General features: G+C 38.3%; 3 protein-coding genes across 7 annotated transcripts in view; 1 reads left to right on the top strand and 2 right to left on the bottom strand.

The window, feature by feature from the left end:
• Positions 1-304: 304 nt before the first annotated feature.
• On the bottom strand, positions 305-22,555 carry LOC125228535 (tumor necrosis factor receptor superfamily member wengen). Of its 2 annotated transcripts, none has more exons than XM_048133136.1 (4): positions 22,434-22,555; positions 18,411-18,828; positions 13,245-13,367; positions 305-506 (listed from the first exon to the last, which is right to left on the bottom strand). In XM_048133136.1, the coding sequence occupies exons 2-4, from the start codon at positions 18,823-18,825 to the stop codon at positions 457-459; spliced, it is 588 nt and encodes a 195-aa protein (XP_047989093.1). In that variant the 5' UTR covers positions 18,826-18,828; positions 22,434-22,555; the 3' UTR covers positions 305-456. The 2 variants fall into 2 exon arrangements, with proteins under 2 accessions (XP_047989093.1, XP_047989092.1); XM_048133135.1 differs by lacking the exon at positions 22,434-22,555 and adding an exon at positions 19,626-19,899.
• LOC125228534 (transmembrane protein 41 homolog) lies at positions 21,229-23,486 on the top strand. 2 transcript variants are annotated; one of them, XM_048133133.1, is made up of 5 exons: positions 21,229-21,574; positions 21,675-21,810; positions 21,969-22,097; positions 22,414-22,751; positions 23,099-23,486. In XM_048133133.1, the coding sequence occupies exons 1-5, from the start codon at positions 21,424-21,426 to the stop codon at positions 23,266-23,268; spliced, it is 924 nt and encodes a 307-aa protein (XP_047989090.1). In that variant the 5' UTR covers positions 21,229-21,423; the 3' UTR covers positions 23,269-23,486. The 2 variants fall into 2 exon arrangements, with proteins under 2 accessions (XP_047989090.1, XP_047989091.1); XM_048133134.1 differs by having other exon boundaries at positions 21,230-21,463.
• Positions 23,472-26,159, bottom strand: part of LOC125228533 — a 14,658-nt gene continuing 11,970 nt past the window's right edge. Inside the window, exons 1-5 of one of the 3 annotated variants that reach the window (XM_048133130.1) lie at positions 24,801-25,300; positions 24,578-24,729; positions 24,180-24,349; positions 23,837-24,096; positions 23,472-23,587 (exon numbers count right to left, since the gene is read on the bottom strand). In XM_048133130.1, the coding sequence (XP_047989087.1) occupies positions 23,499-23,587; positions 23,837-24,096; positions 24,180-24,349; positions 24,578-24,729; positions 24,801-25,143 (1,014 nt within the window). In that variant the 5' untranslated portion in view covers positions 25,144-25,300 and the 3' untranslated portion in view covers positions 23,472-23,498. Of the gene's footprint in view, positions 23,588-23,836; positions 24,097-24,179; positions 24,350-24,577; positions 24,730-24,800; positions 25,301-26,159 lie in introns of those variants that run through there. The other 2 variants (XM_048133131.1, XM_048133132.1) reach the window with 2 other exon arrangements.

Raw genomic sequence — 26,159 nt, 5'->3', positions numbered from 1 at the left:
GCGGGCAGCGACGTTGAGGAATCATTTCCTTCCGCAGCTATTTAGCGGCAGTTTTCCAACTAATAAATTGTAAACTTTATTCGACCCGCGGTAGAGTTGTTTGTACGTCGCCGTAATGATGTGCTAGACATGCTACGGTCAAATCTATTTGGAGAGCGCGTGCGTCGCTTGTACGCGTCCTACAATGTAATACATATAAAATCACTTATCGTTTTCTACGCAAATACATATACTGCGCTTGCATCTGCTTGCGAATTCCGCGTTACCTAATTGTATCTAATCGGTCAATAATTAAAACGAAGGCTTAAAAAACTATACTGATTTTTATTTGAACTGTTAACTCTCATTTCTATCAAAATATTTTATCTTCTAATTGATGTGCGAGGTTCCATGTTCTTCCATGAAAGTGACTTATTATTGTTGTACAATATCGGTCGGTGGCATCCACGCTAGACACTAGTGCTTCTCTTGTGTGTAGACGTTGCTTTTCTTTGTCGACGTCCGACCTGTAACAAAACAAAGTTGCCGTCAAAAAAAATATAATTCCATGATCTTTCACACCTCAGGTTATAGTTTTGTTATAGTATTGTCTTCTATCAGTAGTATACCAATTTTAGATTACTATATTTTGAACTAGGAAAAAACCGTCAAATTGAGGATCTTCATGTTTGTACTTTTGCTTGAACAGTGCGTGGTTTGAATTCCAATCTGTCTTGAAAACACGCGGTACAAAAAAAGGTGTCCGCGAAGTAAATGCTAATAGCGGTTCGCAGCCATATTAGAATTTACGGCTCGCGCGTGCCTCGCAGTCCCGGCCGGCCCAGCTGCACACTATTCCCTGCACCGAACACGCCAATATGCGGAAATTAAAATTACCCCTTCTATTTATTCTCGGCCCCTGGAACTGCAGGCTATTTCAAACTTTAAGCTGTTTTCTTTAATTCTATGCATTCTTAGAATAGTTTCTTTGAAGTATCGAGTTAAGTCATAAGTAGAAGAGTTCATTATGTTACACTGTGTACAGTAGCCGACACACAGTCTGTCTTTAATCCGAAAAGTTTTAATGGATAATTATACAAATTTTCTTGGAATAACTCGTGCCGTGCCATCTCCCATAAAATTACATATTTATTGCTTTTGCTGTAACATTTCTCCAGTTTCCTTAGATTTCCCTAAAGTATCAGCTTGGGAATATGTAACACACTAGATGATATAACGGATGATGGTGTTGGCATGGAGCCTACCTGGAAGCAAACTTAGTCGTTTTTTTTTCAGCTCTATGTAATTGACATTTTAACCTCCGATCCGATTTTAACCTTCAAAGTTTGCCAATTCTTACGACCCGTCTGAGACTAACAATTTAAATCTTTTCAAGAACGTTTGGAGGCCGCACTTGAGACGCGATGCATAAACATAATAAATCAAATCATCCGACTGTGCAATTACACTGGTCAAAAAGAGAAATAAAAAAACAAAGTGTGATGTAAAGCTGCATTTTTGGTATGTTATTTGGGGTCCTTGGGGGAATGTAGGACTATATTTTGCAAGCAAAAAAATGATGTGCTAACTTCGTAATTTAAAAAAAAAAGTAAAAAAATCAGACTTTTTTTGGTTTTTGCCGTTTTATTAAAAAAATATGTATTTTTGGTCAAAAGTTGCTTTGTAATGTTGAAAGCGCATTAAATTCCAAACAGTTTGACATCTTTTTTATCAATGTCCGTCAATAATTTTTTGAGATATGAAGCGTCAAAAAAAGAGCATTTTTCCCTTTCTATTAAAATATTCGTTTTGCTAATATTTTGAGACAGATATCAGCAAAACAACTCAGTCTATTACATAAATTGTAAAATAAAGATGTAGAAAATTTCACTAGCTTTCATTTAAGACCAAAAGAGTGCCAGTTATTTAAAAAAATAGGATTATATCATAAGTCTAGTATAACTGGATCAGAAATAATCGGTGGATGGTAATGGCCAAATGGGTTAGTTTACATATATTTACAGGAGGCGTAGCGGAGAACGAATTATTATTATTTGGGAGCAGGGCCGGATTAAGGGTAGAGCGAGTGGAGCGGCCGCTCTAGGCGCCGAATGGTAAGGGGGGCGCCAAAATCGTCATTACGTGGGCGTACGTACACATAGCCTAAATTGGCGAGAGGAGCCGGGATCGAATTTTATTTAGCTGTTGAAAGTCTAGATTTTTGATTCTGATTATCTGAAAAGTTGCACCACAATGCCAAAATGTACAACATCCATAAGGTGGGAGCTGTTGCTAGGGCGCCGTGAAAGATGATTCTAATAGCTCTTGACGAACCACATTGTTGCAACGCCGAGCGACAAAGTTACGTCGCTATCCAAAGCGGAGTCCCTCTTAAAGCCAGAGGCGCAAAACGTCTCAGAGGGGTGCAATTTTGTATGAATCAAAGGAGCGTAAGCGTGATGATGAACGAACTTCTAATCACTAGGAAACCGAAGGGCACATGGCAAACCACCGATGTCCATTATGGCATCCCGACGCTGACTACCGAGTTACTGGGGCCTAATTAATTCTTAGTGTTATATAAAATAAAACCGATGATTTTTTTTTTTAATACTACGTCGGTAGCAAACAAGCATACGGTCCGCCTGATGGAAAGCGGTCACCGTAACCTATGAACGCATGCAACGCAAACAGTGTCACATGCGCGTTGCCACCCCATTAGAAACTTGTACATGTACATTCCCTTTTGCTGTGTTAAGTACACAGCAAAAAGGAGTGTACAAGTTCCAAGGAGGGATGATGAGATAAAAGGCCAAGAAGTCGGGAACGTAAGCACATTGAAGTCTAAATTCCCCAAAATATGCCAAAGGTCAAACAACATGAGAGCTTAATTAACCTATTTAATTCCAAGCTCTGCAGTTTTGCAGTTGAAGTCGAACATCTCGATTTTTCAATGTCTGTCCAAGTTGGCCTTTGCCGCGATTTGCTTTTGTCTCCCATGTCTTGCCTTGGCCCTGAAATGAAGCTTAATTCCGACTGTTATCAGTTTCGTAGGAAAGCTTTAGCCTCGCGTAGGTACGTGTGCCTATGAAAGACAGGGGCTTATGTAGACCCCCCCACCAATAATCGGAAAAAATTTCGCGCTCGCTTCGCTCGCGTTAATATGACAATTTTAATTAATTAAATGTTTGTGAGGTGTCAGATGGACAAAGCGAATCTATAACGATGGCGTTTTGGGTTCAGACCCCAAAAAAGTTTAAACAAGGGGGCGCCAAGACTGTAGCTCGCTCTACCCTGATCGAGTGAGCGGGCCGGCGCTGTTTGGGAGCTGTTCAAGTATTACTCAGACACATATTTGCGTATATCAAATCAACATTTATTTAGTAAGTTAAGTTTACGGTCAGAAAGACAGGATCGCCGCTTGGCGGAAAAAAATATTTACGAGTAGAAAACCCTCATTAAGTAATTGAATCAGATTGTTCCGAAATTCTTCTTGTACGGACTGGTTTTTAAAGCATATCACTGAGGGTCAATAACATCGATGTAATCTCACGAGCGTTGTCGTGGACGTGCCCGAATCATAGTATTCTCCGTTTAACGAAATATCAGTACATAGTATGTATTGTATTGCACGCGCAGGTCTCTCACAGCTAGGGATTGCAGTACCGGTACTGTTTTAAAGAACCGGGATTTTCGGTACCGAAGCAATATGGAACCGGGATTTCCCGGGATTTTCGGTACTTTCGGGACTGGTCTAATTTTTCGCTTTTTCAAATAAAACAACATATTTTTTGGCATTTTACATCTTTTATTATTATATTACCATAACATAACCGAACCGCACCGGCTTCGCTCGGCGTATTATTTTATCTGCCTTTTTAGGGTTCCGTATTTTATTTCATAGTTATTTTCATAGTGAGATTATACCGTGCAACAACAACAAAAAATCGTGAAGAATTCCGCCTAAACCCGACTATCTGGCAACCATAAGCACCAATGGTTACCGTTGCTCCGATTAAGCGATCTGCCATTACTGGGAGATGTTTAATCGCTTAGTAAAAGAAATAAGACAAATACTATTAAAGAAATATAATAATTGATTATAGACCGGCAGTAAAACCTCACAAAATTACCCAAACATGTAATTTGAATCAAAGAATGTAAACTAAAGGAAACAAAATATTTGAGATGGTGCACTATTTGTTTGCTAGTCAGAGGGATCGTTCTCGAGAAAATTAGTCATTTTTTGGATATTTCTCTGGAATACCGTATATCACATTTATATGTAAACATGTTTTTAAGTTAAGCATGTTTATAGCATTTATTATCATTAAAAGTTAGACATAAGCCATTGCCGACTTTTTTTCTAGACCTAATACATGTATGTATCAGAGCGACAATTCCACCATACATTATTTTGTTATAAGTCGATCGGTACGTACGGGCAGGGTTTTTGATTGAAGCTCTTAAGCAGCGTGTTTTTACCGACTTTTAGCACATATATACACACACTCATGTTTTAATAATCAATTTATAATAAGAAAACCTTAAACATTCCTCAAGAATCACTCTATTCATACATAGGTGAAAAACGCATAAATATCCGTTTAGTAGTTTTTGAGTCTATCGCAAAATTCGCGAACAAAGTTTTATAACATGCAGAGAAATGAGTCAAAGGAGATTGAGAGAGAAAAAATAAATACACAAATTAATATAACAAACCTGCACCAAAAATACAAAACTCGACTACTGAACTGGCTAGTGGGGCTAGCCAGGGTATCGCGGTGGCTACTGCTGCCAGGCTGCCACTGCCACACGCTATTAAATAGTGATTAAGCGCGTGTTACTGTACCTATGTCTATTTTTTAACTGTTTAAATAATATAAACAAAAATAAATAAATTTTGTAGCAAAAAATGTCACTAAAAATATTTCCCGAAAGTACCGGGATTTTTCAAGGTGATTTCCCGGTTCTTTGCTTGGCCAAAAATCCCGGGAATTCCCGGTACTTTCGGTACCGGTATTTCCCGGGAGCAAACCCTACTCACAGCCGCGCAGGTGTAGTCGGACCATAACTCGACAGTATACACGCTTGTACAAAAACTGAGGAACAGCTGTCTTTTAACGCTGTCACTACATTTGGCAAATCTTCTAGCCAACATGTTTGCCCTTACTGCGGTGGCTCGCCTCTGCCTTTCTATGTCCTCCTGGTCTTTTAAACTGGACAACAAGATGTGGCCAAGATATTTGACTTCGTGTACTCTCCGCAATTGAACTCCATCAAGCAAAAGATGTGGTACATGTGTGGGCATATGTGCTGCCTCCATGAGCATAAATTCAGACTTGTCCGGATCGTATCTCATGTTATGCTGGCTGGCGTATCTCTCGCATTCTGCAAGTAATTTACGCATAGCTCCCACAGATGGTGCTAGTAGGACCATATCGTCTGCATATGCGATGTGATTTATCATTTGTCCATTGATGGAGCAGCCAACCTCGGTACTGGTCAAAGCCTGCGACAGCCCATCCATGTACACGCTGAAGAGAGCCGGAGACATACTGCCTCCTTGTCTCACGCCACAGTTTAGCCCGCTGGCTGTGGACAGAGTTGACTTCCATCTTACTACGTTCTTCTGCTGGGAATACCACTTCTCCAGTATCTTAATAATTGGCGTGGGCGCTTTCCGTTCCCGTAGTTTATTCCACAGCAATTGGTGGTCAAATACAACTCAAGTGGACTTTCTATCACTACAGGAGTTGTGCCATCAAGATGCAGAACCAGGACCCTCAAAAAGGAAAAGTAAAATGTAACTAATTCTGTTTTATTTTTCTAATTTACTAAACTTCAAAATTTTACTGTATTTTATTTCTTCATTAGTAATAGTCAAATCGATGCAAAGTTAGCTTAGACAATTTTTTCAGATAAACGGATATCAAAGAAAGTAAGATCGAATAGATAGCACTTTCAACCTAAAACTTTTAGCGTAAACTATTTTACCTTAACCAATCTACCAGACTCTTGGCTTCTCTATTTATAGATTTTTTTTTTTACCAAAGTAACTATTCGTCTTACTGACCTTTATTTGCACTAAAACTAAAGCAAAATAAATTTTATACAATGTTATATTGCAATATATATCATATCATGAAGTATTTTGCAGATATTTGTTTAAAAATATTGGCAAAACGCTACATTTTATAAATGCGTCAAAAATTAACCTTTTTTGACGCTTCATATCTCGAAAACTATTTGATGGATATTGATAAAAAAGATGTCAAACTGTTTGAAATTTAATGCGCTTTCAACATTACAAAGCAACTTTTGACCAAAAACGCATAGTTTTTTAATAAAAAAATAAAGATCAAAAAATGTCCGATTTTTTTCCTTTTTTTTTAAATTACGAAGTTAGCACACTTTTTTTGCTTGCAAAATGTAGTCTTACATTCCCCCAAGGACTCTAAATAACATACCAAAAATCCAGCTTTACATCACACTTTGTTTTTTTAGCCGATTTTCATGTAAGATTTGACCGGTGTAAATGTCTGCCGTCACTAATTTAAGGATGAGACGTCCTGCACTACGTATTGGTAGTGTATAACAATATTAATATGCAATTTTATTGGTGATACTGTTGACTACGTAACGTATATACCTACTTGTTGCTCAATTGAATCCCATTGTTTATCGTCGGATGAGATAAAATTGACCCCGGATTATGCAAATTAATGATTGATGTACTTTACTGAGTTGGATTGGTAAATATTAAGAATGGAGACCCGTTTTTATTCATCTGAAACTTTAGTGGTTTTGAATTAACGAATTCCTGACGTGCCTTCTTCACACGCTCACACCTTAAGGTTGACGAGCAATGACCGTGGTATTTTATTGGTCCTATCATGGCTTCCTTCTGTTTATTACTGAGACGCTGATTTGCTCGTACTGCCGTAGTACGTGCTCGGCGAATCAATATAACAAACAGTATCTACTTATGATTTTAGCCAATTTTATTAGCATGTTAAGTTGCTCTCGAAGATTTTTCTTCAGCCAAAAAAGCCAGGTTACTCTTAGCCAATTTGCTGATTTGGTACAGTCACCATCAGATTTATCGGAGCGATCAAGGTGCTCACCAATATCTGAACAAGCCTCTATTGTTAAGGCGACAAGGCGCGTTCAGATATTTTTGCACGCTCCGACCGCTCAGATATATCTGACGGCGACTAGCTACTGTTGCTATGACGATTATTTTGAATGGCTCGCTCTAAAGAGTTATTGACATGGTGGGACGCCCCGCATGCTAAAGAGGACTCCTTAAGGAGTTACGACACTGGGGCGACTTCCGCAGCCCCGAAAGGAAATTCGCTTGGCATTCATAACGCGACCGAGAAATTGTAAACTCCCCTGCTCTCATGATAATTCTATTGTTTATTATGAAATGCAAATACTTATCGCCAAATTGGATATCTACAATAAGTCACAGTGAATTTTAAATTTATCGTCGACGATCTTTCACCTGCCACATGGAATATCTCAATTATCTTAGTTTCAAATTCGAACTTTGCATAGAGCCATAATACATATACTCGTATTGAAGCCTCGAAGTCATCGAACAACTCACAGAACAACTAGTTACCAACGACGGACTTACCACGAACAAGTTTCTAAATTTTAGAAAACTCAAACTCTTTGTAATGTTCCCGATTTGCAGTCCAAGACAAAAACCAAGTCGGTTCGATGTACGTCAGGCTGCGAAGTATAAGAAGGCCTTCTATAAACGAATTTTGGCAAGACGGCAAGAGTATGGTAAACATAATTGACCTTGTTGAACATGTACATCCGTCGATATCACTCGCTATGTTTAAATCGTTTCACGCGTCATCGATGTCTGGTGCGGTAAACAGAGCGATATGATCGCATTTCAGTCGAATTGATGGGATCTATTATTGACTCGCTAACATCGCTGGGAGGAAGCTTTTGGACCATTTCCTGGCTCGGAGAGAAATGGGGCCGTCATGACGCACGTTTTTACCTTTCTGCATCCGCCCGTAATATCAATAGCGTGAAGAATTTTTTTATGCATCCTTTCAATTAAATCTGTTTCGAATTAGTGCGGGTTGGAAGCCAAATACTGTCTTGTATTTTGCTAAACTTTAATTTGAATCCTAGAATGTTTGGTAGCATAGCTCACTTGTTTTAAATCGTTCTTGAATTTATTGCTGTCTAACTTTGTTTTAAATGTCCGCCCTGAAGTGCATGTAGGCATTTTCTAAATTTAGAGTAACAGGCAACTCATTTAGCTGCAAGCTAATTAGCAGTTTGAATTATGGGTGATTCTCTGTAAGGATGTTCAACAAACAGTCCCCTGGCAATGATTTTTTATAATATTTATTTATAAAATCAGAAATAGTTTGTATAATTTAATTAAGGCAAATGGGTTTTATTAAATTATACTAACTATTTAGGATTTCATTAATAAATATTTCAAAAAATCATTGCCAGGGGACTGTTTGTTGAACATCCTTACAGAGAATCGCCCTTATAGGTACGAACCATGTTTACTAAATAGAGTTCGCGGGGCTATTCGAAGATTAACGATTTATTTCTCTAATCCATACGAAAATATTATCGTATGACTGACTGATGCTTGTAAAAAACTGCCAAAGAATTTTTTAGGTTTTACGTTTTTCTTTTTTGTTTGTCTTTTTTAACTTATTTGTTTCGTTTTATAAATAATATGAGGACAAGTATAAACACATATAAACTGATTATGTGGCTTTTCATGTTCAAAGTGAAGAAACAAATGAGAAAGTAGTTATTGTGTAGAACAATGGGTCGTCCCTAAAGAGGTCCGGCTTAATCGTTATCACGAGTAAACGTGACTGGGGTAGTTACGGGAGCGGCCAGCTAAGGCCCGCGTCTCCATTGTAGCAGCGGTTGGACGCGTAGTAAATTAGTAATCAACCACGTTATAAAGAGTACCTACTACTTCATTTGTAGCCTTATCTGCCTTTACCTTGTTTTTGACGTTTTTAGAATACGTTACAGCATAAATGTCACGGAAAATGACATTGGATGGAGAAAGTGCACGGCGCCCTTAAACTAGGACCAAAAATTACATACATTTCCAGTAGTATAATCAACACACACATTTGACATTTGGTATACTTAATAGTGTTTTCCGTAGGTTCTTGGTCGGCCACGTCTTAGGGCCCATTTCGACGGTACGAGAACTCGGATACGAGTTTTATTACATTGCGGTATCTGATGGCTGTGCAAAATTGTATGTAACCTCAACAGCCCTTACAGCCCGCAATGTAACTAAAATCGCATGCGAATTCGCACGCCGTCTAAATCCGGCCTTAAGGTGGCAAATTTTGAGTAAATGACAAAAAAATAGTAGAAACATTAATAATGTTCAAAATTTAATTCAATCGTGCACTTTTAGTTTTATAACAAAAACGAAAGTCCGTTTGTATGAAAAGGTGATTCGGCCGATATTAATTAGTTTACTAAGTAATAAAATTGTATTAAAACTATCTAAATAACGATAACAAACATACGTTTACATAGTAATCACGTTTAGGTAACATGGAAACAGACAGGGCAGTACTGGGAAAGCTATAAAAGTATTCTATCCTAGATCGGACCACCATGCATACATCTCACGAGTTGTTTGCGGTGAATAATGCATTTCAAGTTCAACGATCACTTGTGCGATGCACGAGAAAGTTGTACCTATGGGAAAATCTGATAGAATTTAAATATGTTGTATAAACGTGGTCTTCTAGCTAAATATATGGAACTAGAAACGCACATATATCAGCATTTTCAATTTCATTTCAACATTTTCAACCGTTCCATATCGTTCATTAGCTAATATTTCCACTTTAGGCATTTAAAGTCTAGTAATAGAATTAAAACAGTAACTTCGAGCGACGCCACTAATGTATACCCTACCTATTAAAGCATCAACATTTTGTCCTGGTGCCTTAGCCGAATGGCATTTCTGCGACGCGAAACGAAAACGCCGCGAAAGGTAGTGTGGCTCTGTCGTGCCAATACGCACGACCGATAGAGATAGATATCTACGAGCGTTTCGTTTCGTGAGCGTTTGTGCCATTCGGCTACGTACCGGTAAGATAATTTTCATGTAATTTACTAATTGTGCGGGTTGCGTATCTTCTCTATTAAAACGCGTTTATATGAATGATTTTCAATATCTTCATAGACTTAACCCGCCCTCAAGTAGACTGTTAAGACATCTTAAGGAAGTTTCAAGTCTTTCAAAGCTTTTCGAACTTACTCACGGACGAACGCGCGAAAGTTCAGCAGCCATGTTTGTCGCAGCTATATTCGGAGTTATAGTTAAGTTGTTATCAAAAATCGTGGCGACCAGGAAGTGCGGTCCCGGCGGCGCGAGTGAAGCCCTCAGGGCGGAAGCAGAGGCGGGCGCGGACGGGCCGGCATTACTAATGACCCTCTTGCGGCACGTGTGCGAAGGCCCGTAGGGTCGGTTACCTGCCGCCAACAACAACACTCAATTGAGAACTCGTGTTGTTAGAATACTTGAAACTCCTCGTAATACGATTTTGAGCATTGTCGTTAACTACTGCAACAGGCTGCGTCGTTAGTAAAACCTCCCAGCCGGCTTAGCCAAAAAGGCAATCGCAGACACTATGTGACGATCGAAGCGCAGTTTGGCTTTGTCCGGCCACTAGCTATGATAGACTTATTACGAAGCGTAAGCTACTGTACTGCTAGTACCTATAGGTACCTAAGCCCTCTAGCCACTGGTAAAATCGTTGACGCTCCGTAGCGTATCGTAGTACCGTATTGGCGCGGCAGAGAGAGAAAGAGAACTGCGTTTCGATTGTCACGAAGAGTCGATTGTCACTCTGGCTAGGCTGGCAATTTACATTAACGTACTTACACAAAAGGACAGATTTTCACGATGTACTAAGTACGAGTTTGCCGCCCTACGCCCCAGGCTTTATTGTTTGTTATTAATTGTGGTATTTTATGTGTACCGTTTGTAAATTGTATGATCCAAGTTGGTCGAAATAATATTTATTTGTAAACAAAGGGGGCAAAGTTGTGTTTAACCGCACGTGCCAATATTGATACCCGAGCAAGCGAAATATTCCCAAAAGTGGAATCTTGAGCGTTGCGAGGGTTTCAAGGCACGAAGGTTAAACAAACTTTGCCACTGAATGAAACACAAAAATTTTCACCACCAACACCAACACGAACAAAATACTGACTATAAAACATCAAATTAGATCTAATCCATCAATTTATTTAATATTTATAATTCAAAATCATCGTTTATAGGTAAAGACAACAAGTTCAAATTTGTATGAAATTACTTTGTACTCTTGTGGATAAAATGCAATTTTTCTATCTGTTTTCGAGAGAAGCAAAGAGAGCCTTTACCAGTTGGTGTGGTGAAAGTAAGCACTATTAACCACCCATCATCTTCATATTATAGGTACTTAGGTACAGGTACTAAGTATAATATATCTACGGCTACCGCGTTTAATTGGTGAACCCCATGGTATTCGGTGTTTTATTGTTAGTCTCGGTACTCGTTATGAACCCATGTATGTATATGTGTCAATAGCTAGACTTCTCTATTAAGAGCGAAGTAGGTGGTAAGTAGGTACTGTCAGTTTGAAAGCGGTTGTGGCGTGACACAATTCCAACGTTTCGACAACACCTTAAAATGTAACCGTCGTAATGGCGTCGTGTTGGTATTCCACGAGCTCGCCAGCAAGCAACCAGCGCAGCCAGCCGGCCTCAGATAATCATTTGAGATCGGAATTACAATGAGGCAGAGCACCTAGTTATTGATTGATAATACTTATTAATACGTATGTGACAATTGTTACCTACATAATATAAGTAGGTACCTGTTTAGGCTATTTAACACCTAGTATTTTTGTAGTGCCGAGTAGGGGGTACGCGGACAAGTTTCATTTTAATACTATTTTTGGGAGATTCGAGTTTAAAGGCCCAATTTTATAATTTATATGTGATAATGGCGACAGGAATCCCTTCGTGTTTTAAAAATAATATCTGGGCGACCGAGCTTCGCTCGGTTCTATTTTATTATATAACGTCTTTAGATAAAAAAAACTCTTATAAATACAAAAACAAAAAACAAACTTAATTTCTGGCCGGGATTCGAAACCCAGACACCTGCGACCTATCTGCGAACATTAGACCGACCTCGTATGACTGAGCTAAGCGGAGTCGAAACGCGCGCGGCGAAATTAACGACCATGCATATTTTATGTGTACTAACGCGAAAGAAAAACCCATGAAAACTCGAAAATTCGCGTTTTCCGGGATCTAAGGCTACGCTAGATCGATTTTTCACCCCCGAAAACCCCCACATAACAAATATCAGCGAAATCGTTAGAGCGGTTTCCGAGATCGTCGGTATATATAAATAAATAAATAAATATACAAGAATTGCTCGTTTAAAAGAATTAAAAGTATAAGATTATTAGTAGGGTTATAGATCGCTTTCAAACCGCCACAGCTATTTGAAAACTGAATCGACAAAAGTGCGTCGGTACCATTTGTATCACAAAATGTAACGTACCTACATACGAAAAGCAAACGGTTTTACCGAATTTTTTAAGTGCAGGTACCTACGCTTGTTATTATTTATTACTTGTACCTACATAATACGCACGCGTTTACGTGAAATGTGTGACCTCCGTCCTGAAACGTCTCAAAATAAATAAAAACTGTAGCGGCGCCAGACGAGCGCGCCCACGCAAGACAGTATTTTAAACTTGACTGGCATGACGCCAGCGGGTCCTACTCTCCTTGCTTATGGAGTTATGGCCGCGCAGGACATAGAAATTCCTCCTTTGGGTGAGCTTTGTAAAGTTTAATTAGTGCCTGTTATGATATAGGAGGCAAATGAACCGACGAATCGCCTGAAGCGATCACCATCGCTCATGGAATTTCTGCTATCATTCTATTAAAGAGCTATTGCCCTATTGGGGGAAACATATATTTCTTTCTCTCAGCAATGACCAGCAAAGTTGACAAGGCCCAAGGCTCCGATCCTCCTAACAAAAACTTTACTGTCAAATTCGCGAGTCATGGGCTAAATATCGCTCAGACTCAGATTGTGGCTAGTTTCAAGGCTTACTGTACACTTATGACTCAGAAATGATTTCGCGTTCCATGGTTTGGGAAATGCTGATATAATGTGATTATATACCCCTTATCATAAAATAAATGAGTATTACCAAGTAGAGCGTCCTTCCCGACGTGGATGTTGCAGTATATGTGGTGGTCCGTGGGCGCCACCGGCTCCGCCGGCGCGTCGCCTGCCTCCATTAGCCTTAGTTTCGCGGAAAACTCCTGCATATCTGTGAAACAACACAATACTATTAGATACTCAACCTCGCAATACTATTAGCTAACCCAAATCAAATACAGGTACACGGTGAAATAAAAAGGACCGTTCAAACTTTGCAGTAACTTTTGGCCTTTGGGGTCATAATGAACAACTTTTATTATGGGGAAAGTTTGACTGTTTCATACATTTCGACTGCCCATAATAACAGTTGTTCATTACATACATACATACATACTTACAATCACGCCTGTATCCCATAAAGGGGTAGGCAGAACACATGAAACTACTAAAGCTTCAGTGCCACTCTTGGCAAATAAGGGGTTGAAAGAAAACGAAACTGTGGCATTGCAGTGACAGGTTGCCAGCCTCTCGCCTACGCCACAATTTAACCCATATCCCATAGTCGCCTTCTACGACACCCACGGGAAGAAAGGGAGTTGTTCATTATGACCCCAAAAGCACACCTCGGACACTAGCGTTCAAATATATGAAGGAGACGCGTTCCTAGCACACAGTCTAAGCTCATGTAGGTGAACTATGCTTGTATGAGTGAAATATGACAGGTCGACGGTTCGCGTTTTTGACAGGCGGTACCTGTGAGTGTGAGGTAACCGAGAGGGGGTGGGCGGCACTTTCAGCGGGGAGCGACAGTGGCCATACTGTACGATAGTACTCTTTATTATACTGTGCCAAAAGTCACTATGCAACGTTTGAACGGTCCTTTTTATTTCACTCTGTAAGTATAACGTGACACGTGACACATTACCATATTAAAAAAAATCGGGCCCAAGTTACTAAAATTCATTGAGCTGTAAAAGTGCATGCCGAATTTTTTAATGAATTCATTCATAACTTCTCCATGCAATTTCGCATCTCACTCTACATTCAAGAATTCACAAGATTATCGCTTGTACTGCCACGGGCTTTTAAGTAAAGTTTATACCTATATAAAGTGAGCAGAGTAATTCTTGACGTGTTAATTAAAACCAACACTAAATTCTAATTTTGGCGCGCATAGGAGAATGCAACCAAAAAACCGTTAGCTATTGTTGCTCGGGCGGTCGCGGCGCAGCGCAGCGGGTCGAAATTAGTAGCGCACATGTTCAATTCAAACAAACGCGCATTGTTTACGTGGCTTTCGCCGCATGCCCTGGCTCTGAATATCAATAGTGCGAATAGCTTTTGCCTCAAGCGTACCAGTATAAGAGACCCCTAGCTCATACCAGTGTCTTTCGAGAAGCGGCGACTAGTTGGCGCTATTGGCGTAAAATGGCGTTGCTGTAAATAAATTGTGACACGTGTGTCGAACAATAGTATACGAGTATGTATGTAGACCACCATGCGTTTGGAATATTGCGTTTTCGATACTCCAGGTTTTTTCTCCATTACTTCAGGAGAACGTCAAATCTAACTCAGTATGTGTATCTGCAGAGTGGCTCTTCACAGTATGATCTACCCTACCGTACCGTTCTCCTATGTGCAGCCACTGTGCCTAAGACATAAGTAAGAGACCCCTCACATACTTAAGCGTCGTTTGAGAGTCATCAGCTTCTAATTAGCGCTAGGAAATTTCGTCACTGCATGCACAATTTTGCTCCAACATTCACAACGTTGAGCCCAACAGCAGCCAGCAGTAGAATTGACATACTAGCCCTGATGAGTTAAATACAAATATACATGTTGTCGGGTCGTGAACTGAGTCCAATGCCTCGAAGGCGGCAGGCGAAGTGAACCGTGCACTGCGGACTAGATTTATGACTGAACGCGATGAAATTAATGTTTAAAATCAAACTTCCACCTTAGGTGGTGTTGCTTGTATCTTTCAACGCTTTTCTGGCAGTTCGACGAGTTTAGATCCCTATATGTATTATGTAGATATTAGAGGTACAGTTCACAGTGGCCTATGTATTTATTTTAGGTGTGCAATATTGATACCCGAACAAGCGAAAGATTCCAATGTTGTAAAAGTGGAATTTTGAGTGCTGCGAGGGCAAAATTTGCCACCGAGTGAAACACAACATTTTTCACCACACCAACACGAACAAAATACTAACTGTAAAACATCAAACTAAATCAAATCCAATTTAATATTTATCAATTCAATATTCAAAATCATCATTAATAGGTAAAATCTATATTACATCAACCAGCTTAAGACATCAAGTTAAATTTGTATGAAATTACTTTGCACTCTTGTGGATAAAATGCAGTTTTGCTGTCTGTTTTCGAACAATAAAGAAAGCCTTTACCCGTTCGTGTGGTGTGGGTTTTTCCCGCCTTAAAATTAGTGTCGCCATATTGTTTAATGTGTTTTTGTTGAATTTTATTCATGACTAAAGTTTTACTCTGTTAGCCTAATGTCAGGTACCATCCTTTTCACATGTAACAAGCATAAGCAAATGATCGTAGGCGTACCAGTTACCTTCTACACTGACATTTATAGCCCAGGAGCCCACAGGAGGTGAAAGTATGTAGTTAAATGTACATCTATGTAATGTCAGTATAAGCACACAGCATTGCAAATTGAGTCAAATGATCATTGCATTTGCAATCGAATGCTTTAGATTTTTGAAAACTAATTGGGTTTCAGCTGGTCGAGCTGACCTTTTGCAGTGAAGTTTTAATGTTGTCAATTTTTGCAGCTTTTGGTAAAGCCATTAAAGCAGTTATTTGAGTACCTATTTAATTTTGTTTCTTAACTGTTCTATTTGGACGTGGATAACAGTTGGTACGTAATTCATATGTACATACAGCGCAGTGATCGAGACATACATACGAGTAACTAACTATAATGATACCTCTAATACCTTGTTCCCTGGTAGAGTACTTTTCTACTTATAAAGGTCTTATCAGATTCCCAGTAGCGCGAGCGTGTCCTTTTCAAAAGATAACATCGTGAAGCACGATTTGTTGGTATTCCAGGCTCACGTCAGTTTGTATAATAATAAGGCAAGACGCGGAGGTCGCGTGATCATCGTCCTGAATAAATAAAACTTGAGAAGGGTCGTATTCACTACGCTAACCTACTGTGCCTCTATCTACTAATCCTCTAGTCAGTCAGTTGATAACTTGTTACGGTTGTCGGGGTCAAATTAAACTGGATTGGCAATAGAACCGTTGGAAATATCAGAAAAAGTCCGCTACATGACAGCAAGAGAAAAGTTTTATGTTTGGATTTTAAATGGGTAGGTAGTAGGCAGTTACTTATAGATCAAGAGCCCAGGCCCGCCAGACCTTCCTCAAATTCTCAAGGATGAAACTTTGGGACAATGTAGAGTTCACATCGGCGTTTAATGTGTGCATATTTTCTAGTTCGGCCCATCGGCCATTTTTTTGCTATCAAGTGATGAAGGTGAAAAAAAAAGTGCTTACTTTCCTTAAATTCCCAAGGCTGATTTTTATATATGTGTGAGCACGTTGTTAGAAATTGGTTATCATCAATGCCAGACCGTTTCCGCCGGCCATAACTTTTACCAGACGCGACAAAGTTGGCAAAAAACGACTCTAACTTACCTCATTTTCTCAAGCCTGATTTTGATATATGATACGCAGGGACCTATAACTAGACCGTTTGTAAGCAGCCAGACCAATCGGATGGACCCAACCATCCGCCAGACCGACTTAAAGTTTCGATATGAGCATTAGTAGAATTGAAATATTCCGGGTCTATATTCCGGGTCTATAAAAGCTAAAAACTTGAATTTTCTACATTAAGCTACGTGTATATTGTATACTTGACGTAATAAGCGACTTTCAAAAATTTTACTTCTAAGGAAATAAAAAAATGAAAGTTTATATGGGGTGCAAGATTAATTTTAAGCTATGAATTTTATTTACACTGCGCAAGTACATGTGTATTTTATTATAAATAAAAGAAGAAAAGTAAATTAAACTTTTTTTTCGGTCGTCGAACAAGGTGGTTTAAAATTAGTTTTAAGATCGATCCTTTTTAATTTGTGGGCGAGGGATCTCACACTATGTATAAATATGGCATATATAAGATAGAATAATAATCTACATCGAATATATTTCAATTTATTTTATACTTTTTTACAAAAGCATAATCGTTGAATAATGCAAGAAAAGTTACTGAACGTTCATTTTGAATATTCATCCCCTACACGGGTTATAGAGACTTATTACGTAAGTATACAATATACACGTAGCTTAATGTAGAAAATTCAAGTTTTTAGCTTTTATAGACCCGGAATATTTCAATTCTACTAATGCTCATATCGAAACTTTAAGTCGGTCTGGCGGATGGTTGGGTCCATCCGATTGGTCTGGCTGCTTACAAACGGTCTAGTTATAGGTCCCTGCGTATCATATATCAAAATCAGGCTTGAGAAAATGAGGTAAGTTAGAGTCGTTTTTTGCCAACTTTGTCGCGTCTGGTAAAAGTTATGGCCGGCGGAAACGGTCTGGCATTGATGATAACCAATTTCTAACAACGTGCTCTAACACATATATAAAAATCAGCCTTGAGAATTTAAGGAAAGTAAGCACTTTTTTTTTCACCTTCATCACTTGATAGCAAAATAATTGGCCGATGGGCCGAACTAGAAAATATGCACACATTAACCGCCGATATGAACTCTACATTGTCCCAAAGTTTCATCCTTGAGAATTTGAGGAAGGTCTGGCGGGCCTGGGCTCTGGGTCTATTAGGTAGAGTAGGTAAGCGATTTCATTTATTTACTATCAGTATCACAGTTAGATAAAACTGTGTGCAAGAATTTCTCCATAAGCTAGGATGATAGCGGGCCGTATGATTTCTTGCTATTGACGTGGCATTAAAAACGAGCAGACTGACGGCTAGAGTCGCGCCATAAGGGTCGTTCCACTTCCACCTGCACATTTTTGGTAACCCTAATATGATAATTGCGAATTTACCCTACCTATAGTAATCTTGAGGATATCAGCTGATATCCTTTGCTGGCTGCCCAGTCACATCATTGGTCTCAGTTTCCTTTATAATTAGTAGGAATAGGTCTGTCGGTTATAAGTCTGATAGTTAAACACAAGTATGATAAAATATACCTAGTATCCTCACCTGACTCAAGTGCTCGTTTAATTATCCTCATCTGTTTCGCATGGTACAGCCACAACGAGAGCACCACCACAAAGAACACCACACACCCGCTCACGGCCAGAGCCAACGTCGACGTCTGCAGGTCCCACGGCTCACTCTCACTCACTTCCACGTCCGAATCATAATATTCATAATCACTTTCACTGTCCTGGGTATCATTGTCTACAATGTGTAAAGTCTGGCAGACGGTGTCGCGGTAGACCTCGCAAGGGTAGCGGATGACAAGGTTCCTGGCGCGGTCGCAAGGCGTGCAGGGCACGCACGCCTGCCGCTGCCGGTCCCACCAGGTTTGCCGGTGCTTGCACACGCTCTCGCCCAACACAGACCCGAGTGCTAGCGTCGCAACTAGCAACACTTTCTGTAGCTCTCCTTGCATTACCTAGATGATAAAAAGAATGGTGAATACTTTGCTGCTGTGCTGTCTGGCGGACACGAGCCTGTGATAAGGCAGCATATATGTGGCAGACGTTCTTTACATAACAAATACCAATAGATAGTAAACGTTCATTTCGCTTCGTTTGTGTAGGTAGAACCTACCTATATGCAACTGATCCCGGCTATTAAGTATCCTTAGAAAGTGGCTTATCGGGACTAGAATGGGGAATTATTCATTTGCATTGTAACGAGCTTACTGTGGGACTCAGTCAATCTGTGTAAGAATGTCCTATATAATATGTATTTATTATTTATTGACGAAGTACTGGAGTGTTTATTATAAAAAAGCAAGCTAAAGAGCTTTGTGCATATCTACTATTATTCCATTGGGTAATATGAACGTAGGTATTGTACTACCTATAAATCTACTGTATAGGTACAATAAACCAAAAATAGCAGGTGAGCTATAGGTATTTAAGAAACTGGGCATGTAGTACCTAGGTTGGTATATTAAAAATATAATCTATTCTATTGATAAAATCGGTAATGCGGTGTGAGAAAAATATTCATATATAGATGAAATACCTATTTTTATTTTAAATTTCATTCGATATCTATTTTAGTACTTTAGATAGAACACTAATAGTTATGTGTCGTACCTAATATATAGGTAGGTACATTATTTTTGCAAAATGCAGCATAATACAGTTTCTTTGGAGTATACTCAGAAACATAGTGTAACATGGTTGGCTGATCGTATAAAAATATCTGTGTGTAACGAACTTTTTTCAAAATATTTACCTTATCGCTTATACTCATGTATACCACCAAGTGTGCACCAGGGACCACATTTCAATAGCTTAATTTAAATTAGAAAGTTCACTCTGAGCACTTTCACATTTATCCATAATGTGCACTGATAACTACAGTTCGTTCGCTTTCATAAATGTAAGTATTTAAAGTCGCGCGTTTCGAAAAAAAAACTTTAGTGCATTTGGTTACTTTAAATGAGTGTGGGAAAGAGCACGCATGGTGCGGGCGGCTGCAGAGCGCGGTCTGGCGGCGCGGCCGCGAGCCGGCCGGGGAGCCCGGGGCGTCGGGGAGCAACGCCACTCATTCATAACTGTTTATAGCCCGAGACATCGCTACAAATGTCCCCACCCGATTGATCTCTCGGTTTTTCAAAAATGTTTACGTTAGATTCTTCATCTTACTGGTATGGCTGGTCAAGAGTCTTAACTTCTGGTCAACTGAATAAAATAAAATATAAGCCCATTCATATATTTAATGCCAAGCGAATTTACGCACCGACGAAGTGTACACAAACTACAAACGCCTTTAACCCTCCGACGAATAGCAAACACCCTTAGCTCGCCGGCCTAGCTTAGCAGTCCTACTACTAGCGGCTCTAGCACTAAAAGTAGATAGTATTCATTATTATAGCATTTATAGCCTGTCAGAATCGCAGAGTAAATACTTATCGGCGGCCGGAGCGAGTAATACGATTCCGACTCTGTTCGGCTTGCATTGCTACACTACTATTGCTACGCTACTTGCGTTAGTACATAATACTACTTACACTACCATGTATTCTGTCGTAATATACCTAATATACCGTACATACCACATGATCCGCGATTTGTAAAGCTCGTATTTCAAAATAGTATTTCTTCATTTCCCTATAGATTTTCATGAGTCGAAAATTCGAAATCGAGCGCTTGATACTTACCTATTGAAAAATCGACTCGTATAGATATTCAAAGAAATGTAAATTTTTATTTCTCCACTAATAGGGCATCAGAAACTGCAGTCGTATCATTGACTATTTAACGACTTTACCGAGTCCCTCCTGACTTCGATCTCAGTATCAGAATGCACACTGACGACTAGCTACGACCCAAAGAATATAATATTCACAAGGAGCATGCAACACTAACGAGAAATTCAAATTCTCTAAGGGAAGTCTGAGAATTTGTCTTGTTTGTTGAAGGGTGCATTATATTCTCTTTGGAAGGGTGCTTTGCCAGAGTATATCTAAATTTGTCACTAAAAAAAGGCGGGAAATTGAGATTTTCTATGGGACGATAAACCTTCGCCCCAGGCTACATTTTCAAATTTGCCACCTTTTTTAGTGACAAGATTTGTTGACTGTCTATAATAATAACGAAATAATATTGATGATAATATAATTTAGACATATGTGTGAGTATTGAATGGACTACAAAAATTTCGAGAATTTAATCTCCGTTAGAAAACTTTGACTTTACGCGTTTTCCATTGAAAGAATGTATTTTTTTTTGAAATTACAAATTGGCTGAATGTTCCGAAGCGCCCAAGTAAAAAAGAAAAAAAAAGCCAAACGTCACACATCGGACTGTCAATGTCATGTCATGTGTCATGATGACCACCAAATTAATTTGTTTCACAGTTTCAGTTTCATTTCAACTCAATACTATTCATTCGATTACCTTGATATTACTCTTTATTAAGCAAACCTAGCAGATTTATTGTTTTATACAGCAGTATTTTAGGGTCATATTCATTAATACATAATACAATTCGTTAATTAGGAAATTAACTAAAGTGCAGGTTGGAAAACATGGATAATAATTTAACTCACAGGAGAATAAGACGACGAGGTGAATTGCCTATGCAAGATCCTTTGGTTTCCTCCACGTCCAACGGGGATCGCCCTTCCGTCCTACGTCCAGAGATACCTAATGCCTATGTTCATCGTCGACCCCTCCCAAGTACCTAATCCCATTCTGTTTCTTCCTTACCTTTAAAAAAATATAATCTGCCTTTGAATTTTGTGATCCTATATAAAGTCAGATTTCACATCTTTTGCAGATTCAGTTCCTGTCACTCAATCTCCCAGTACTGGTGATATATCTACATCTAAAGCTTTAATTTTAGTCTTGATAATTTTTACCTCCTCACTGTTGGCTTTGGGACTTCTATATAGACAATTTCCGGATTTAGAAGAGTGAGTTCAGATTTTATCTACTAATGTATTTATCCACAAAGAAACACAATTTCTTTAAATATATTAGTTACACATAAGTTTAAGTCTATTATGTATTTTTTTGTGTCTTATTAAAGAGAGAGTTAGTAAGTTTTTTTAATACTTATTTTAAATTTCAGGCAAGAAAGACAGCATATAAAACTGCCATGGGATCTTGATGATGCCAAGCAGCTTGGTTTGGTGTTGGATCGTTACAAGGACAAGTACTTCTATGAAGTGCTGTGTGGGGTTTTTCTAATATATATATTGTATCCTTTAAAGAAATTCTGTTAAAGATGACTGTATATCATTTGCAAATCTAAGTTTCTAATTTTTTTATCAAGCGTGACATGAACATATTTTTATGGTTAATTAAATGGAAGAATTTATTGTCTTAGTCTCCAAGACTCCCTAGTTTGAGTTTATTGTGCAATGTTTGTCCTGTTCCATGCACAAGGTGGGGTTCAGATGAGATATCAAGTTTTATGAATAGAGCAGTGGTTGGCAATTTGATTGTGACAATACTGCTTATTGTAACGGCCTTTAAAATCATTGATTAATAATATCCTTAATAATAGTTTACAGCTTGCAAACGTTTGCAATACCTGGGTCCATATTCCTCAGTATACTGTCTGGGTTCTTGTTCCCGTTCTACCTGGCCCTAGTGCTGGTGTGCTGCTGTTCCGCCATTGGAGCCAGCCTCTGCTTCTTCCTCTCCAATCTTCTTGGGAAAAAGCTGGTGAAGAAGTTCTTCCCAGAGAGAGCTGCTGAATGGTCAAAAACTGTTGAAAAGCACAAAAACAATTTGCTGAACTACATAATATTTTTGAGAGTGACCCCCTTTTTACCTAACTGGTTTATCAACATGACAGCACCCGTTATAGGTGTGCCTCTAGTGCCATTTGCTTTGGGAACTTTTATTGGTGAGTTAATTTACTAAATGTAAATAAATCTGCATTACAAAATGACCATACATTACATGTCTGCTAACTTCCACACTAGTGACAAGACAATATCCTTATTAATTTACCTGTAAAAATTGAGTAAATTGATATTTACTACATGAAACATCTTGTGAGAAATATGGGTCAAAAAGTCTGTTTAAACTCTCGGGGCATTTCTGAAATCAACAGGAAGAAAGAAAGAAAATACATTCATTTGGTATTTTTGACTTATTGTAAGATTTCAATAGTTTTAAAGCTTGATAAAAGTAGTAGCCATTATAAGCTTAATACAGGCAATACTAATAAGTATTTGATTGTTGTTTCAGGTGTAGCTCCTCCTTCATTTGTAGCGATTCAAGCCGGGCAGACTCTCCACACCCTCACATCCACCAGCGATGCTTGGTCGTGGACCTCCATCACCGTGCTCAGTGTATTTGCTCTAGTCTCACTCATTCCAGTGCTACTCAAGAATCGTCTAAGAGAAAAATTTGAATAAACTTTCGGATGTATTATTGTGCTTGTGACAAAAGGTTTTGTGATTTATTGGAACTTAGTGACATACCATTAGTAGTTATTTTTTAATAGTACATTTTAGTAATAGTTTTTTGCACTTTCCTGGTTGAATGTTGTTTCCTAAACAATTAATATTTTTAAGTAATTTATTTAGGATGGCTGGTTTAATTTATATATGTTAATAAATGGACTTTCTTATGATGATTTCTTTATTTAACAGTATGAACCCACATGGGCTATTAGAGTGTTGTTTGATAGTGACGGCTGCACCACTGGTCGCCAATACCACCAATTGTACCACACTGTAATGAAAAATATGATGGCATTAAAAATAAAGCAAGTTCTTTTGTGTTTATAAAATAAAGTTCAAAAGCATATTATGATTTAACAGTCATCATTAAGACATTATTGGTGGTGATGTGACAGCTAATAGCCAAATACACTTTTTTGTGCACAGGAGTATTGTGCTGCCCAATTTCACTATGTTTAACCACCCATTTGATGATGACTGTACATTGGTTAATATAAACTTTAGTATATATCATTCTTACATAGGTATGTTTCTTTCAATTCAACTCTCAATGATCGACACTGATGTTTGCATTCCTCTGCTGGTTTCAAATTGACTGTTCTGCTACCACTGAGTACCAACAGGAATGAGAAACTGCACTCAGTGTCTGGCACGGCAAACTGTCCTTGACTATTGTCTATGATCAAGAATCTCTCAGTGCTCTGTCCAAACTTAGGCACTACTTTGGGTCTAGGAATAACTTGGCGGAGTATTCTAGCAATATTCATAGTATTTAATTTCCTGAAACACAATACCCAAATTTTGTAAATGTAGAAAATAATGTAGTTAATGAAAATAAAAAATATATACTTAAATATCCTTACCAAACAAATAGATTTTTATCTCCTAGTATCTGGGGTTCATTGAATACTTTATTCAGTTTTGAATAATATTTATTATTGAGTAATATTTTTGGTGCTTCCTTGTTAAATACTTCCTCATTCTTATTGTATAACTCTATAAGTTTCTCTAGTCTCACAAGTTGTTGGTCAGTCTAAAAAAGAAAGATTTAATTTTCACATGGGTCCCAGCAAGTCTTTAATAAGACACAATAAAGTTTTAAATTCAAAGCGGAACAGTGAATGTGTTTACATCATTTTAGGTCAAGTACCCCATTTTTCATTACAAAATGAACCTGACTGGAGACTGGAGTGTTCCTAGCTTTGTGTGTTAAAAGAATAGTATACTGACACAGGAAGTACAAGACCTACAGTTTTCATACCTCATATATAAATGGAGCAGTATGCTGTTGATTGGTGATTATTTTCGGATCATATATTTCTCTGACATTGGAAACACTGCTGCATGGCCAGCAGTCCATATCCACAACCATGAAGAATGGATTTTGTATCAAACATGTTTCATGGTATAAATCTACAAAAATTACATATTTATTATAATTTGTTAGCATTTAACAAAAGCACAATTTATTTTCTCATAGGTACCAGTAAGTCCAGGGAATAAGGATATGAATGGAATTGATATCCGCCTTAGAAATCTCAATCCAGGGTAGATATATTCTTGTAGATTACAAACAACAGAGCTGTAAATAGGCTTAATATTATAGACGACACAAATGGTTAAAAACAAGCCAATCAGTGCTATCCGGAACTTTGATCTGTGTCTTCGATGCGTAACCGAACTTATAGGATTTCGGTGTTCTAGAGAGTCAAGAGATTCAAAATATAATCGCCGAAACTCCTCTTCGCTCATACCAGCGTCCATGCACTGTTTTTTGAGTCGTATAATTGAGTTAGAATATTCTTGTAACACTTCATCATTTACCATAATGCATTTATTTAATCAACTGCCAATTCGTTAGTAAACTGCAGTTGTACGTAATCGTAGCGTAAGGATCTAATGCACCTTTTATTATTATTATTATAACAGCGGCGAAAAAGTAAGAAATATTTATTAGTCTCAATCAAATCCTACGTATTTAACCATCAACATACAGTTCAGTTCAGTTTTTAAAATTAAATGGCTTCAGTCCATTGGGACTATTTCGCCAGTGTCAAGGTGATATGAGCTAATATTAGTAATTTTTGTACAGTAAGTACGACATTGTACGGTGACTTAGCACTTGTAAATTGATAGCTAGATTTTACAAGAGCACGTGGACTACCGGCCGTTAACGACAAAAAAGAGGCTAAACGCGTTTCGAGAACAATTCTTCATCAGCTTCTCACTACACCATTAGTTTACTGCATAATAAGCTATCAATATTACACTTTAAACAACATTAATGAGTAAAAGAAAAATAAATTATTCACGACACGAAACCGCTAAGATGGCGTCCCAACCGGAAGTCCCCATCAACATACAAATCATACAATAAGTCTTTGACAATGACATAGAATGACATTGACATGTGTCATGTCGCATGTGTGAGTGTGAGTTGTGCAACTTCATAGACTACTTAAGGCTTCCCACAGACAGTCTTAAAAATTCATAATCTTAAAAAAAAATTGTATGCAATCTGACAGTTCAAACTGACACTGACAAGACACTGACAGATCTGTCAGTGTCAATTTGCATACAATTTTTTTTTAAGATTATGAATTTTTAAGACTGTCTGGGAAGCCTAAAATTTCCCCACAGACAGTCTTAAAAATTCATAATCTTAAAAAAAACTTGTATGCAATCTGACAGTTCAAACTGACACTGACAAGACACTGACAGATCTGAACTGTCAGATTGCATACAAGTTTTTTTTAAGATTATGAATTTTTAAGACTGTCTGTGGGGAGCCTAAAATAGCTGTAACAGACGTGTGCGTTCCGATTTAGTATTATTTCTTTAAC

The sequence above is a fragment of the Leguminivora glycinivorella genome, chromosome 8 (assembly GCF_023078275.1).
Source record: "Leguminivora glycinivorella isolate SPB_JAAS2020 chromosome 8, LegGlyc_1.1, whole genome shotgun sequence".
Taxonomy (NCBI): domain Eukaryota; kingdom Metazoa; phylum Arthropoda; class Insecta; order Lepidoptera; family Tortricidae; genus Leguminivora; species Leguminivora glycinivorella.
Note: the sequence above shows the minus strand (reverse complement) of the source record. Positions and strands in the feature narration are given on the sequence as shown.